Raw genomic sequence first — 17,960 nt, 5'->3', positions numbered from 1 at the left:
CTTCAAGGCTAGAGTGACTTAAAACTAACCCACAGAGTAGCAGGAATTCAAATAAAAACTCATTATAAAAGACTTTAAGGTCTAGTTGTATCTTCTGAACAAATGAGGGCCCATTACTCTGCCCCATAAGTGTTTACACAGAGATTGCAGAAAGGGGCAATAATGCCATTAGAGCAATGGTGGCTGAGTGCTGCCTACCCACCACCAGGCATGCCAGTGCTGCTGCGGGCCAAGACTGACACAGCTGTAGCATTCCAGGGCTGAATATAGTTGCAATAACACTAAAAGGAAAATAAAATGCCAAGTTGCCGAGGCATTGAGTTTTTGCCTGCCATAAAATGCCGAGTTTCTACAGCCTCACTCAAAGCTGCCTGCTGTCTCCTGAGGTCCTGTAATCAGCTGCGGGGTGAGGGATAAGTCATCCATTAACTGTGCCTGTCTGGAATGCTAGATGATCTCAGTTATCAGCAGGGGAATAAATCACTTTCTGTATCAAACTGCACTGCTGTTCAACATTTTTGTACTAAGAAAAATGTCCCATCCGCTAGATGCTGTGAAAGCCAGGATGATGTCCTAAAATATTATGCATGTGCAAAGGGGAAGCCTATCAAGATAGGCTTGATTTTGTTCTTTCCTTTGGTTCTACTTCAGCTAAAGCTACATTGATTTTAAAGTGCTTCAAATAATTGCCCATCTTCCCACAAATTCCAAGCACAGCCTTGGAGAAGATAGAGAATAGGCAGGTCTATGAATATTTCTCAAAATCCTCCCTCCCATGAAATACTGCATTACAGCTCTTTACTACAATTCTATGTTAATTTCACATTATTCCCTACTTTTCTGAGGGATAAGAGGTTCCTGCCATGGTCAACACAACTGTGAACTGGTCTTTTGTTTTCATCCATTTCCTTCTGCAGTGGAACTTAAGAGCACTCAGTACCTATATACATAGAAACACCCTCAGGCTGAAACAAATTTTTGTTCCTACTGTTTCTTGATTAGAAAACTGTGAAACACTGTGAATCCTGCTTTACTGAGCCTAAAGGCATCTTACTGAATTAGATATTTATATAAAAATGACAGACAATGTGAATAGTACTTAATTCTGTACTGAAGTCATATTGTAAGTTTCTTCCTCAGCACCCAAAGACTGCAATTGCAGAGCTTTTCTGGATTAAATGTATAACAGCTGTTGTTGCAGGAAGGATAGCTTTAAAAGTCTTCAAATCTTGGGGCACAGAGACCTCATCTCAGTTTTTGCTTGAAAAGGTAAGAAAACCCAGCTCTCCTGCTGCAAATGACACCTGAGCAAAAAAATGCTGAAAGTTTATTGTTATGTTGAGCCGGACCTCATACTCCATGCACATTCACAGATTTTGGCTTTTGAAGACCCACAGCTGTGCACATATGTGTTAGGGGATTGCAGTCCAAACTGAAGAAGGCTGTCTGGGCTGTTGCCAGTGATACTCAGGCTGCTTTTACTTCAGTCCTGGCTGCCTGCCTGCCTGTCTGCAGCTGAGTTGGCTCCTCTGATGAATTGCTAGCAAACTGCTCTTCTTCTATGTTTCTTTTTTTTTGAAGAAGTTGGAGGGAGCTCAACAAGGAACTTGTATCTCAGCCAGCACAGAAGAGGACAAGAACCTTTACCCTCCCCCTGCATTTAGCAGCACATCCCCACCCAGAAGACTGGAAGCGGCTGGGGTAGGAGGGACAGAAGCAGCACTGCAGTGTTTCTGATCTCCCCAGCAACTCTGCCAGAGTGTGCTGCCCCAAAAACCCCGCCAAACAGCTCTGCACAGCCACAGAGCTGGTCCACTACTGCTCTCTTTAAGGAATGACAGCTGGTGAGCACTTCATCCTGAATTTCTGATATTGCTTTCCCTTCTGAACAGCAATCAGGACAAAGGAAAACATTTATAGTATAACACATCCATCCAAAAACCACAGGAAACTGTTGCAAAAGATGTGCAGTTTCTCATTTCTCAAGTGTTTAGGTAAGGACAGAGAAAGGATCACAGTTTCATCACAGCTGGAGGGAATAAAACATCAATCTGCCATTCTCACAGATGCTGTATCAGAACAAGACAAGAGAAATGTTCTTCACACTTGCTTCATTCCTCAAGTCTTTTATAATGATGTCATGCCTGATGTCAAATTAATTTTAATTCATATACAGTATGTGGAAAATATGTGGGCTGGTACAGCATAATGTCAGTCTTATTTGCTGGCACAAGTATGTGTGTATAAAACGCAGTGGGTGGACATAAAAGAGGCTTTCAGCAATGCTTCTCTCTTAGTAGTTTTTGCACAGTACAAAAATTTATCCATAAAACCCTATATGAGCATCATTTTATCTGTTTAAAATCAAGTCAATAATAGAATATATTTGCAATTAAGCAATGGTGTGGACAATACAGTTGGTAGGACTGGTATTAACATTGTCAGAACTGAATCCATGAACTTGGCTTGAATACCTGCACACAACATAAAGCTTGCTTTAAAGACTGCAGCTGATCCACAGTACACATAACCCAAACACCATCTTTCTAGCTGAACATCATAGTTTGAGATCTGGGACAACACAACTCCAGAAGGTAGTAACTTCCTGAGAAACTGAAAAGCACCCCAACCAGCAAAAGACAAACAACAGCTAAAATCAGAGGCTTTAGTAAACTGCCCTGCTTCCTGCTGAGACTGCTTTAGTCCAGCAACAAAGTGTTACACAGGTAACACTGAGATATCTATTTGAACATTTCCAAACAACTTATTTGCCTGCCTCAGACAAAATAATCTTGTCTGTCACCAACTTAGCTGAAACCTGAGACAGTTCTGACAAGAGATATATTCCTCTCATTGACTGAGTTCAGATATTTTGTGACACTAATAATACTGAAACCAAGTGCCTTTGCATATAAGGGACCAGATCTGTCCTCCCATGAACCCAGATATAAGATTTAGCTTGCTAGCACACCAGGGAATAAAACACACCATTTTCAGTCAGTGTTACAATTGGGCTTCTTCCCTTTTGTTTCCTTCCAAAGGTGCCATCAGTCAGACCTTGTTGGCAGTGTATATTCTATACTTAGCCTCTGTCCATTTAAAATAATTATGATTTCCAATTACATTGCAAACCGATTTCTGTTTTCAAAAACCAAATTGGCAACATTATTGAGGTGCTGCTGCCAGTCAAGTGAATTTAGATGCTCTTTCATTGCCTTTAATTTCTTTTCATGTCAGTTGCTCTCTTTTAAAGTTTTTAACCACTCATCACTAGTAGCCCACCAAGCACTTAGTCTCAGTAATGTGTTCAGTGACTTGACATTCAGAATTTCATCTGAAATTTCAAAGCCCAAGATGGGTCAACAATTCCACTGTACATCCATATTCTACAGGATTTCAAACATCAGGCAGAATTAGTAACTTCTCACAAGTCTCAGCAAAGGATAGTTTGCATCATCCCACTACCAGTCACTTCATTAATTAAGTTTCAAAGGGAAAAGGTAGCAATACAAATCTGCAACTAAAAGCCTGCAACACTGAAACATCAAAGGCAAGAAAAATCAGTTTTGCAGATTCAAAGTATGCTTCAAACGAATACTGTAAAAATATTTTTGCAGTGGCCCCCAAGTGGTGGGTGATTCACACAACACTCACGGGAGGTGAAAGGAAATGACCTTAAATTGTGCCAGAGGAGTTTCAGATTAGATACTAGAAAAAAAATTTTTACTGACAGAGTGGTCAGGCATTAGAATAAGTTGCCCAGAGAATCAGTGCAGTCACCATCCCTTGAAGTATTTAAGAGGTGTCTGGGTGTGGCACCTGGGGATAAGGTTTAGGGGTGGTTATGTCAGTGCTGGGGTGGTGGCTGGACTGGATTGATTATTCTGTGGTTCTGTGATATAAATATAGGGAAGTGTATGCCTTTTGAACCAAGACAGGTTTTCCATCAATGGGCTGACACAATGCCATGTGTCTGTAAGCTGAAGAGGGGATTCCTCTCCTTTGAGACAGCGTTCAGAGGAAGAAAAATTTTGAAACACCTCTAACAATGTGTCACTTGAACACAATAGAAGGAAGTAAGTTTTATATTTTCTGGACAAGCTGAAGTTTAAAAAATGTTTTCATTGATATGTATGCTTAGGCAAAGATAAATTACTTTGGGCATGGGGCTGGGACAACAATCTCTAAGTGAAAATCAGATCAGGGTGCCCATGTCACAAATTCCTGACTTGCTGTGTGCCCTCTGGGTGAGTGACAACAGCTTTTATCTCCTATGTTCCACATACATTAAAAAAATTGTAAAAGTTACCTCATTCAGCACAATATGTTGCTCCACACCAGAAAAAAAAATACTGCAATGATAATAATGGCTCAATGAAACATTTGTTTCATATAAAAACATTAAATTTGCATTTTCACATTCATTACATAGTTTATACTGATGAAATTTTAAATCCTATACCACTTTAAGCATACTGTGCTGAAAGTTTATCTACTGAGCCAACATGGTTATATAGACACAGGTACAGCTGACCACCAATGAACACAGACACAAACACAGATTCTTATCCTCATTCTCATATCCTCCCAGAAATTCTGCTAAAGCAAGCAAGGGCTGTAGAGATTACATTCCTACCAAATACTTTCAGTGCAAGTCTAGGAAAGCAAACACTGAAACAGAAACAATCCCTCTCCCCCCTAATTTTTCCCTGTCAATACTGGAAAATGCCTGAAATTTTTTCATGAAAAAAAAATTACTATGGCTTGACTACATGCCACATATCTCACGAGGAAGAAAACACTAAGGTGGTTCTGAAAAACTGAAAATGACCCTTTCAAACAATAGAATGGGATAAAACAAGCTTGGCTTAGGTAGAGGTGTTACTACATGTAGACACGGACAACATGTTCGCATACAGGTGTAGATATGGCCTAAGACACAGCAAGCCATGTGCTTGAAAGTGCTTCATTTAATTTCTTTCCAATCCTGGTTTAAATGCTTTTGGTACAAAGTGTGATCAGTGTGCTACTAGCACAGATGCTGCCACAGTCATTTCTATGTAAAGACACAGCTTTCTTACACTGAGAGTACACCAGAAAACTTCTCTGAATAAAACATTAAAATTCACCTCACATTAGGACCCTGTTCCCTCAGATTACCTTTTTCTCACTTTTTAGCTATTCCATGTGTGGTGGTTTCATATTGATTAACATTTGGGAAAAAAGTGAAAAACCACCATGGAAGTGATTTCTTTAAATGATTGCCGTATGATTGCCAGTCATATGGCAGGAAATAAGATCCTTCGGAGGAGGCATCAGCAAAAAGAGGAAATGATACAGTACTAAAATAAACTAAAGTGTCAAAGAAATGACAGCATTTGAATAGAGAACTGGCTAGAAAACTGAATTAAAATGAAGTCTTAGAGCAAATCTGAGAAACAAAAATAACTTTTAAAGAGAAAAACATTCATCTATATTTATCCATGACACTTGCCAAATTTGTACCCATACACAAGCACACATATTTACTGCAGAGTACAATTACACCACAGGCAGGCAAAAACTCAAAATAAAGCTGCTGGCAGATATATTTGAACTGCAACACTTCTGCAATAATAGCTCATCTATGTCTCATTATCTTATAGGTCTTCAGAAAAACTGCAATACCCAGTCTTTCCTGGAAGAATCCAATTGATTCCATGCCATGAGTGAAAAGAACAAGATGGGAAGGAGGAATTTGGAGGGGTGCAAAGGGTAAAGAAGGAGAAAGGAGAGGAAATTGTTTAAAAGAGAATGGCTAGATTCACAACATTTAGAAAACAATTCCTGAGCACTCCAAAATGCCAGTGAAAGCCTGTTTCAGATCTCTGGTTCTCCCCACGTCCTGTCTGCATACAATAGATATGAGTAACAATGACACGATTTGAGTTCCAACAGAACAGCAAGAAAGTAACTGCAGCAAAAGAAACGTAATGGTTTTGCCCTTTATGAGGAAGATCAAAGTTCTGAGTTACCCATTTGCAACAAATTTATACAAAACTTCTTGGCTGGAGTCGCTCAAAGTCCTGACAATTAGACCACTGAGGGATGGTGACATAAATCAAAGCACAGAAGCAAAAGGACGGAAGTGAGTGGAGGTAGCTCAGCAAATACAATAGAACATAACTTTTTGTCTGGAACCAAAGATTAGGAGATTAGGAGAGCAGAACAGTTGCAGTTACCTGGTGTGGCTGTTGGAGGAGAGGCTTTCCCAGGGCTGCACGCTACAGCCTGTGACTGCATAGGCTCCCCCACAGCTCCCATCCAGCTTCATCAGCAAGGCTTTTGCTGCATTCTCAGCTGTCTTCCTGCAGTCATGAGCCCTCTTAAGCATCTGTGTGACATTTTCATCACCTGTCTGGTCCCCTAGTTTTCAAGCAAACAATATTTCAGACAGAAATAAAGGCAAGAGATCCTTCTACTTGCTCTCAGTTTATACCAAGATAGTGACAATAAATTACCAAACTGTGAGGTAAAAGCAACTTCACTTCCTTTTAAACACTGGTGGTAACTGGGATACTGGCCTGAATGAACCCTGTTCCCAGTAACGAGCTCCAAGTACTTGTGGCTCCAGACTATATGTCTTAAGTGATGTAGGATTTTAGCTTGTCTGTTTGTAATGGTGTGAATTCTGCATTAACATTAGGTGTGGACGCTCAAATTTTGAGTACACTGTGCAGTATGGTTTCACGGTGTAGTCATCTCCAGAGGTTTTCCTCACAGACACCTTGATCTCAAGCCTGACGGTTTGCCAAAACACCTTCTTACAGGCTACCTGGCCAGACAGAAGAATGCTTGCTCAGAAGCAGCCTTTCACATTTTACAGTCAAGCATACTAAGCCAAAAGAAAACTAGCCCTGATTTATTAAATTACTGTAATTTTTAGTGGTGTACCTGTGTAGCTGTAAGGCTTCAGTAGAAGCAGGACTGAAACCACCACTGTCACTACTCCTACAGTCTTCCAGCTGCAGCCAAGTCATTAAATTAAGACGTTACTGGCTACACAGAAAATCTACAAATGTATTTGTGGATTAGGCTACAACATATTCATACTTCAGCAAAACCCAACAGCTTGTTCTGTACTGGATTTTCATTTAATCCTTGTTAAAGTCTTACCTGTACTTCACACTTGCTAAATGAAGTGCATGCACTAGAAGTAACATTAATGAGGAAGAATGGAAGGGTGAATGTTAAGAGAAGCTGGATGGATATGCTCAGCTTTAACTGATGCAACTCCCATGAATTTTCCACTCACAGATGTTGTTATAAAGCTTGACTGATCTTCAAACCAAAAATCTGTTATTTTATCTAGGTGTGTTAATCAAATTTCATAATGAAGTAAAGGTACATAAACCATACACGACTTTCTCCATGCTGTGCTGCGTAATGGGAAATTTGTACTATTTCTATCTCAGGATTGTAACTGATAATACCATAATTAAGAGCTGTAGACAGACACCTACATAAAATCTAACTACAGTCTTTTCCATAAAATGCATGTCAGATGAATACTCAAAGTATTTCTCCCTTATAAGATTTCTTTCTACCATCTACAGGAATAAAAATTCCAGGCCTAAATTCACTTTTGCTACTCACTGATCTCTGCCAGCTGGGAAAAGTTCCCTAGCACATTGTGGAAAGGAATGAACAGAGATTGAAGAGAGGTGGAAGAACATCTCAGACATCCCCTTTACTGAGAAGCCAGTGCTCCTAACAAACCAGGGACTTGCTATGCCTCAGCACCGTATGAAGTTACTCTCTCTGAATGCTTCCCTTCCCTCTACTTGAAGATTACTATGACTGCCTTCTCCTACCAATAAAAGGAATGGAACTACTAACACTGGAATTTCATTGTGTAATACTTTTAAATTTTTTTTATTTGCAACTACTTAATGCTGCGTTTGCATTATTTTAATCCCAGTTTTTCACAGATCAGACTGTTTCTGGGGAGTTAATTTTACTAGATCTGGACTTGCAACTACCACAGCTGTATGGTTCAAGCAATCTGTGCTCACAAGTATTGTTTCATTATTCCACTCTGTACAGTTCCCTGCCAGAAGAGGCATCTCCTTGTGATAGCATACACAGGTGACTTTAATTGCTCTCTTGCATTTTTCTCCCTATTTTTGGGGTGTGTAAAATAATTTAAATAATTTAAAACCAAGAAATGACTGGAGAGCACTCTTAAATAATGGGTCATGATGCAATTCACCGTTACAATCAATTCTAATGCTAAATAACATGCCAAAAAAAAACTTAAATTGTGATTCATTGACATCTTACCAACAGAACCAACACCTGCAGCTCTGAATTGTCCAAGAATGAGACTCTGCTCACTTTCTGCCAATGCCAACAGCAGCTCATATGCTTCTATGCACTGTTCACTGAAAGGGAAAACAAAAACCACACAAAATATTACCTGCAATTTAAAGAAGAGCAATACCTGCAATAGCAACAATGAAAAAAGAGATATCTGATTAACTGGATGATTCTCTACTACCTGTCTAGCAGCAGGGATATTAAATAACATTATACACATAGCTTCTATCACAAGCATTCAGCAGTCTCCCCATTCTTGTAACAGTGCCAGGCTGGCCTCAAGCAATGTAACAAGACAAAAGAGAGTGACCTGAAATAAAGTAAGCTCCAGAAGCACATCTTAAACAGGTGACAATACAAACAGTGGTCAAGATGATCCCTTTGAGAAACTTTTCCCAGACCTTCTTACTATACAACATATATTATTCTATACAATATAATTATACTCCTCAAAGTGTTGTAAGCAGAAAAGATGCAAGAAAAATACTTCTTGCTCTAAACTGGCTGCAAGCTGCTCAATGGAACACCTTTCAATTATATTTATGAGTCACACAATTCCTGTTGCATTTTAGTATTTTTAAAAATGATTAAAAGTATTAGAAATTTACACTTCATTGAAGTTTGCTCAAGGCTGATAGGAAGAGAATACATTCTTTAAAACATCAAATCTGCCTGTCCCAAATTAGCTGCAGTTGAAGGTGTTAAGTGACACCATAGTTTTGCAAATGGTTTGATGCAAATTTAGATACTTATTTCCAAATACCAAGCCAATTAATCCACAATTCCAAGTGATGCAATACAAAGTCATTCTGAGTGATGTGGATTATAACACTCTCTGGTCCACAGGTCTTGTGAAAGGTAGAGAGAACCCGTATCTTAAGGTTGGATTCACCAAGACAGTATGAGCCTACACACAACCCCTAATTCAAATGTTAATTTAGTATTTAAGAATGAAGAGATAAATCTCTATGTTCCTGTTAGGTGCTGGTCAACTACAGCTGAAATACACTGTAGGAGTAACTTCTGTTGGGTAGTTTGTCAGGCAGTTTACCCAAAGGGGTGCTTTTTCAAATAGGAAACAAAAATTTAACAGTGTAACTACGGCACACCAACAACTTCACTCTTAAACACTTCTATCAAGTCTCCCCCAGCTCCCTCTTCCTGGATGATCCCCCTGTGTAGGTACATACCTGTACTGCAGTGCCAGCCTGAGGGCTGTGGCATTGGACTCGTACTTGCCCACAAGCATGCTCATCCTCTCTGCATTGCTCTTGCACTCCTCCAGTGTTATTGTCAGCAAGTCATTCTGGGATTTCAGGTGTTCAATACGGCTGCAAAAAAGTAATTTGCAACCTTCAAGCTTAACTTGCAGTCATTGTCCTGAAAATTCTAAGACAATCATACTCTGAAACCAGGAAAATTTCTTGGTCTACACAACGGTTTTTTAATGAAGGTAACAAAATCCATCGGTTCTGTATCCCTTACCAAAAGCCAAGAGGGTAGAAATTTCTCTTAAGTCATGCTCTTCTCCTCCCCATAGAATGTAGTCATAACCCTGTGCAGTAGAAGCAAGCAGAAAGCTATACCCTTGTTTTGCAGCCACAAGACTGCATAGGACAGTTTCATATTAACCTTTTGCTCAATTTTTCTGCCTTCATTCCTCACTTTTTGCTGCCACATTTGCAACTTGTTTTAAATGGCATATTCATTAGTGTGATTGTGGGTGTGTGCAGGGATCATGCAGTTGCATAAATACCTCCTTTCTTCTGAAAATCCAGAGTAACCATTCCACCTGAAGTCATGTGTGGGTTGTGATTAGAGAGGGAACTTGCAAACTGTGAATGAGATTTCAGTGGGGCAATGCAACCTCCAAATGTTCTGGCAACAGCCAAACAGAAGCTTAGCTATAATACCCTCCTCAATGAGGTTAACCCCAAACATGAAAATGAAGATTCAGAGTGTCAGAATTACTGTTTATTTTCTCTGCTCACAACTGAACCATACACCAACATACTATGCCTAACTGTTAAAATTGTATGTATGCCAAGACCAGAGATACAAACAAGTAGAAACCATGCACAGGTAGCTAATGAAGAAATTCATGCCATACAGGACTGTAAAATCACTGACTTCTTGACAAAGAAGAATGAGAAGTGCTATTATACCATTTGCTCATTTACCAGAATAAAGCCCTGACTTTTCTAGATGCTAGACCTGTCACTTTCTGTATTTTGACATCTTCTATAATGATACATGCTGTCAAAGCATAACTGTGCCGTGTATAGAAAAAAAGAAAAAAGAAAAAAGAAAAAAGAAAAAAGAAAAAAGAAAAAAGAAAAAAGAAAAAAGAAGAAAGAAAACAAGAATCATGTTTTGCAGCATTACAAAAACATGAGCTATAACTAAAAAGAGATATTGTACCAATCAGATTAAATTCGAGCTAGCTGTGGTGAAGACAGAATTTGGATAGAGATATGCTGAGACACGATTCTCATATTCCCAATCCACAGTTTTGATTTTATGTGCCAAAAAGACATAAAACACTTATTTTGGTTCTGATAGAGCTTGCTAAAGGGTAACACCAGCAGTATTTTAACTGCAACCAGAAAGTTTAAATCTTTCGCAGACAGAAACCTATTTGCTGGTATATATGCCACACCACCATGCATCAGTACATTTATTGAGACAATTAAATGCAATTGTCCTGTTTCTTCAGGACAAAACAAAGCAAGCTAATTCCAGAATGATGCAGACTAAGCTATGGGTGTCCTTATTTCAAGGAGTAATATGTCTTACGAAAAAAGGTGCCAGTGACTACTTGGTCAGCCACAGAGAGGGACACTGCACAGTGCAGAGAGGGGAAGGTGCTGTGCTGATCTAATAGTGCACAAACTCATACTTATGGAAAGAATCCTTAGCACATGATTCAATCTCCTCTTCATCAACCACATTCCATGTTTATCTGCAGCTGCCACAGCTGAGCTGGAACTGAACTAAGAAATGTTCAAAAAGGGTAAAAAAAGCAGTCAACTTTAATGAAGCTAACAGAAGACAACACGCGTGAGCACATCTAACTTTCCAGCTCACCTATTTAATCTCTCTGTCTCCACTTCAAATTCTCTGATTTTGCTTTCAGAGATAGCAGATCCATGTGAATAGAGAGTCTGGAAGATTTCCTGGATGTTTGAGCAGTCTTGAAGGGAATGTGCCAAATGTTCAGCCACAGTACTAGACACCTGCACAAGGCAGTTAATAGATCATTGTGAATATATATCCGCTGAATTTCTCCCAGATACTTTCTGTGCTGAGAACTGCATTTACTTACATGCACTCACTTCAATGCATTCATTATTCAGTTTTTGTTATGAATTTTACATTGAATAGAACATCTACAAGATTCCACTTTTAGAAGCCATTCTGTTCTAAAAGTCTACTAACCAAAGGTGAAGTCCACTATTTGACTGTACATTTAAAAAGCCTACTATGCAAGTTATTTATGTTCTTGAGAGCTTAGCAAAGGGTTAGAGCCAAGCTGTTCAGTAAAACAAATATTAGCACACGGTAACAACAGCATTTTTGATTTACACTGGCATTTCAAAAGCAGAATCCAGTTTGCTGATGGTTGAAAGTTGTGAAATGAAGCTGGAGGGTCTTCTTGATAAATATTTTGGTGGAACTGACTCCAAAGTTTTCCTCTTGAAGTCACTCATGAGAATGATCTAGCCACTAGTTACGAGAAAATGGGATCTTAATACTGAGTGAAATATTCATTGTTGAAATAGTTTGCTCAAGCTAGCTTTTAAAGTATTTTCATATAGTTCACACTAATTTTATTCAGAAAACAAACTGTGAAAAACAAGCTTTTATTGGAATATGGACCATGCATGCACACAGTTTAGTTCTTACCCCTATGCTGCTGATTTCTGATCCTAAGACAGGTCTATCAGATGATGAAGACTCTGATCTTGTCTTTGACAACTTCACTCTTTCAGCAATCTGTAAATCAGAATGCTGCACAGGTTACACAGCGGCCCACACCCCATAAAGATCACAGAAACCCCATCTATTCTCTAGTTACACTTGAAAAGCTGAAACAAACTACTAGAGAACTGAGCCAGGCTCTGTAACTGAGAAAACTACAATCAATAATGTTTAATTCCTTTCCACAGCTCAAGTTCATGGACCTGCTCAGGACTCCCCTAAACACCTCCCAGTTAATCCCAACCGTGCACAGCACAAAAATGAAGCGTGCTCTTCCCAGGTCGTGAGAAGGCTCACAAAGACAGAAACCCCACCTTGGCGATGGGAATGTCATTGCTGCTGCTGCTGGTGCTCAGCTCTCCCGTGCTGGGGTTGACGGGGCGGTTGGCAGGAGTGAGGCGGCTCGGGCTGGATGGGCCCGTGGCCTGCACACTCTGCAAACGAGTCTGCAGCTCCCGAACCTGGAAAAAACCATAACATTCTGATTTTTCCACTTTCATGGTTTAAATAGTCTGGAGATTTTTTCATTGTCTAGCCAAGTTTAATTGCTTCTGGCTTCAGCACAGAAATTACATTTTTGTACTATGGTGGCCACAAAGTTTACATGTGGGGAGCAGATGAGTGGAGGTTATTTTAAAATCCCACTGCTAAGAGTTTTTTAAACTATGTGCAATGTGGAAATATGCAAACATACCACTGTAGAATAATTACTCAAAAATTTCAGCTGTACTACAGGTATAGAAATTATTCCCCCTGAGTAAAGCTAGTGCTCCAGCCTAAGATAATGGTGGCTAAACAAATCAAATTACAATCCTCTTGTTAATGGAAAACTCCAGTGCTGAAAAAAAATCTCTTGACATAAATAAATCACGTGATGATTTGGTCATACATTTAAAGATTAAAGAAATTCAAATATTAATAATACTTCAAATCTACAGTCAACTAAAGCTACCATTTAGTGAGAAATGTACAGACAAAAAAATAGCAGCACAGTATTCAACCAACTATCTGCAAAAGCTCTCTGTAAACATACCCTTCAAAGACTGCATGGTCTACATAACACATCAGATACTTGTAGAGCTGATGTCAAAAGATTTTCCGCTTAAAGGGTTAAAAACAAAAAAAAAAAGAAAAAGAAAGGTCTGCAGAAGCCAACCTATGGCTGTGCTAAAGATTATAGTGTTTACCTTGGAATGATTCTTAATAGACAAGGAATAAATGGTCTGCTTGACACAAGAGTTATGACACGAGGTAAAGTGACAGAGCTCATTTTTCCCACAGATCTCAAGAGTGTGAGATGGGACAAGGTGAAAGAAACCATTTAAAGAGAAAATTCCCCTCAACACAGTTTTCCTTGAATACACAGGTTTCTATGTGATTTTGTTGGAACAGTCCCTTTACAAAACAGAACTTGTGAAATTTTATGAGAAGTCCAGTCAAATAAAGTTCAGCCCATTTGATAATTGCCCTTCTATGTAGCATGAAATGCAACTGTGATTCCTACCATCTAAACAAAGGTGTGACTTTATACTAAATGCTTTTATACAAGCAATGCTTTTATAAGCAAGCTGAAGTCCCTTAGTCAAAAAAACCCAAAATTAAAGTTGCATCAAAGCTTAGACTTAGATGTAGGTGCATCTGGTCAGTGCTTTATCAATCTCTGCTTGAAGCAGCAGCAGCAATGTGTTCTCTGCTCAACAGATGCTTAAACCTACTGCAGAGAGGAAAGAATTCAAGTTGGAATGCTCCCCAGCCACCAAAGAAGCATTTTATGCTTCCTACAATCCTCTACAGCCTGCTCCTATTTCCTGAAGAGTATTCCTGCCTCTCCCTCTGTTGTATGCAAACTGAAGGACAGAGTGCCTGCACACTTACTGTCAAAAAGAATTTTTAGGTATTTACAAATTACAAAAAAAGAAAAACCCAAACCTGTGTGTTTTACATAATATGGTATTTTTTACAAGCCATAGATGGCAACAATAAAAACACATAAAGTCACACTGCACTTTTAAGTTACCTGTTCAGTTGTGGAGGAGCACTGCACCTTGAACAAAATGAGTCCGAACAACTAGAACCTCAAAACAAATTCCCCAATGTTAAAAATAACTTACTAAAAACCAGATATGGGTGTTTGACCCATAATTATGTATCTTAATTGCAATTCTCTCATGAAGTTAACTGAGCAGAGTGTATGAAGTGCACATCCATAGCAAGTATCTTCTTGTATTTGCAGCTGCGGTCTCCTTTGTTTATACAGACATATTTAGCTTCAACATGAGTACAGCTGCACTAATGCAAACCTTAAGGACAGAAGTGCTCTACTGGTGCAAGCCAATAATTTCAGCTTGCTGATATGCATAAACCTGAAATAAACCATGCATGCATATTTTTGCTTGCAGATGTGGAATGTCAGTGCAGATAGAATTTGTAGTGCCATTGAAAAAAATAAAAAAATAAAAAATTAAAAAGCATCCCCAAAACTTCATTAAGTCAAAATTGTCATTTATTACTATTTCTTTCAACACAGGCTGTTCCAAATTAAATTCTCCAAGTCCTTAAGTTACAGCACTGTTTAAAAACAAACAAACAGGAAGACCATTTGGATATATTCTTCATAAAATAAAACCCCAGCCTCTATGTTCAACTTAAAAATTGCTAAAATATTCACCTATGCTCAGAAGCCAGTCCTGGAAGATTGCAGTCCAAAAACAAGTAACATTTTAAATTTAAGTGCAACCAGGAGAGAGAGTGGTAAAGCTGCTTAACTGCCAGCTCTTGGTAGACTCTGAAGTTCAGAACTCCCTTATGCAAAGACTGTATCACACAAACCTTTAATGCAGACAGGTTTCCTTTATTCTGCGTTTTCTTACTGGGAAGTGACTTGCCTAGAACTACAAAGCTGATTACTCATACAAATCTGTACTGGCAACAGAAAGAGAAATGAACACAGCTAAGAGTTTAGTCAGGTAAAGCTTTGCTCAGGAAAGCACTTCTAGAAGAAAACTCAGAGCACAGCACATTTCTTAATCTGTGCAACTCAATGGCTTAATATTGTATCATAGAAGCAACAAAAAGGAGAAGCTGCCTGCTTATCTGTCCTTCTTGATGTATTTACTAAGTCAGGCCTTCATTTATGAAATTACATGCTGAACTAACTGCCATAAATAGCTGCACTAATTATAGCAACACTGTGTACTGGATGCTAATTCTGAGCAGGACAACAGGGCAAGTTTGTCTGCCTGTAAAATAAAATCACCCTTCTCACAATTCACACATTCACCAAGCATCTCATGACTAGGTTGCCCAGCTACCACACTGTCAAGAGACATATTAGGTAAATATTTCTGGTCACCAAAACCTCCACTGTAAATGGAAGAGTATGCAGCATCTCTTCAGACAGTACTTTCCCACACTGGTAGCTATTTTGCAGAAAAAATAAAGAATGACCAAAGAAGAGAAAAAATAACTCAAACCCAAATCAGAGTTCAGAAGAGCCATTTTCTTCTCTGGCTTGGTGAATGCACACGTTATGGAAAGACTGGTTTTAAAAGTGGAAATAAAAATTGTCTGACCCCTGTGTCAAGTCTTTAGCATCATTACTAATGTAATATAAATTATTCTGAAGGTTAACTCATAGAATGAAGATAAACTGCAGTACTGCACATAAGACACGAGAAACACTTGGAAATGGGAGAGAGAGGAAGGGAAAATCTTACAGGAAATTGACGACAAAATTGGCAAAATGAAATGGGTAAATTCAAGTATAGAAACAAACCCAAAAAAGTTATAGGACAGGAAGAGTGTGGATTTCTGAGTTTCGGAGGAGGAATAACGAGGAAGGATTTAAATAAAAATTTCTTGAGTCCTTGCACAATCCTAGTTTAAAAACAGAAATATGCAGAAGGGTATAAAAATTGCCATAAACTCCTGAAGCACTAAAATGATGTGGAAATCGTCTGGCAAGCAGATCTTATAATATGGTAAAAAAAAAAAAGGAATTGATAATGAAGGGAAAAAGGAGAAATCCAGGGAAATGTCTTTGAAACCAAGAAAAAAAGGAAAGGAAATATCCTCTAAATTATTAGAGGAGGTCCACGAAATTTCAGAAGCAAAGAAGTGCTGGAACCAACCCTAGAAAGAGCAGGAGTAGGTGCATTAAGTGAGACACAAGGCAACAGAGTCATTAGACTTCAGAGCAATGGATAGCCTAGACACTAAAAAACAGTTGTGCAAGCAGATGTTCTCAAGTTACTAATATAAACATAAGTAATTCCAAATTATGTTTTTCAGTTGAGCCAATTGTTGAGCTGCATTTCCTATTTTTTCCTTTGAATGCTGAGAATTGAAGTATGAAATAGTGAAAAATTATGGGTAATTTCTTAACACCTTGAGAACTAAATAAAAAGAAAGCAAGGCTAGATGAGAAAAGGGGCTGACACACTACAATGTGTGTCTGCAGCAATGTGCAATTTATGAAAGACTTAATAAGCTATTAACAGGCATCACAGACATGTTTGTCCAAATGCATCATGGGCTATAGAAAAATATTTCAGTGGAATATTCTCATTATTTATAACCATGACTCTGAGAAGCACGTTTTATTCTTTTTACTTTACATATGCATAGTAACAACTACATGATTCATTAACATCCTAAATAGAATACCACAGCTATAAACTGCCTGTTTTTGTCACTTATTTTTACACATTCAAAGAACACCTGCTGCTTTTGTTTCTAAACCCATTTCAAATGAGGGACATACCTGTGCTTCTTTTTGTTCTACCTTACTCATGACCTGTTTTATCATCCAATACCTCTGAAGCCTTCAAGTAACAGGACTTTTTCCCACCCAGCATTTTAATGCTCCTTCATTTCCTTTCCCCTATTATACAGAGGAGGAAGATGAAGTGCAACAAACCACAGAGAGTGAACTTCTCTCACTTACTAATTTATTCATGTATACTGCAGATCTGTGGAGGAGAAGATGCCAAATAAACACCAATGTAACAATCTGAGCTGCTCTAAGCGGTGAGGGCCCTTCCCAGCCAAAAAAACCCCCTTACCTTTCATTCAGTCCTAATGTTGATTATTTTCAGCCAGATAATTTTCAGCCTCTCCTATATCATGAGCACCAGAGCAAAGTCTGAGTTCCTGTGTATTGTCTGTTGTGATCGACTGAGTACAGTAAAGAAATCTTTCCTGGTATCTATACGGTCAATTAAACACTGAGTATTTCCATGTAAGCTTGTAAACAGAAGTAAAACTCTGCTGACACCCAAGAGAAGATGCTGCTACATAAGCAAATACCATGCAAGTGAAGGATGCAGAGAATGGAAATAGCTTTGCGCTCCTACCTCAGGTTTCTGGTGCTCACCAAGAGACAAAGGAGACAGAACAGTTCCAGGGTCACTTTAAGCAGATAACAATCTCTATAGGCCCCCATAATGCAGCAGTGTTCTCCAGCAATCTGGGACAATACCTTCTGATCCCAACAGGAATCACTACAAAACAAAGTCCAGCAGATTCTGCCAGCTTTGTGTCATCTGAGAACAGTATGGGCCCAAGAACATCTACAAGGCCAAGGATCTGAGTCCTGCTGTGGCAGGGGTAGATTTCAACTG

At 38.9% G+C, this 17,960-nt stretch overlaps 1 protein-coding gene across 2 annotated transcripts in view; it reads right to left on the bottom strand.

Moving 5' to 3' along the window:
* The window catches only part of MCC (MCC regulator of WNT signaling pathway), a 186,659-nt gene that overhangs the window by 22,641 nt on the left and 146,058 nt on the right, over positions 1 to 17,960 (bottom strand). For both annotated transcript variants that reach the window (XM_058864607.1, XM_058864608.1), the window contains 6 exons: positions 12,654 to 12,800; positions 12,265 to 12,354; positions 11,446 to 11,594; positions 9,549 to 9,689; positions 8,323 to 8,423; positions 6,222 to 6,405 (listed from right to left, as the gene is read on the bottom strand). In XM_058864607.1, the coding sequence (XP_058720590.1) occupies positions 6,222 to 6,405; positions 8,323 to 8,423; positions 9,549 to 9,689; positions 11,446 to 11,594; positions 12,265 to 12,354; positions 12,654 to 12,800 (812 nt within the window). The remainder of the gene's footprint in view (positions 1 to 6,221; positions 6,406 to 8,322; positions 8,424 to 9,548; positions 9,690 to 11,445; positions 11,595 to 12,264; positions 12,355 to 12,653; positions 12,801 to 17,960) is intronic.

The sequence above is a fragment of the Poecile atricapillus genome, chromosome Z (genome assembly GCF_030490865.1).
Source record: "Poecile atricapillus isolate bPoeAtr1 chromosome Z, bPoeAtr1.hap1, whole genome shotgun sequence".
In the NCBI taxonomy this organism is placed as follows: Eukaryota; Metazoa; Chordata; class Aves; order Passeriformes; family Paridae; genus Poecile; species Poecile atricapillus.
This window is presented reverse-complemented; position numbering and strand designations above follow the sequence as displayed.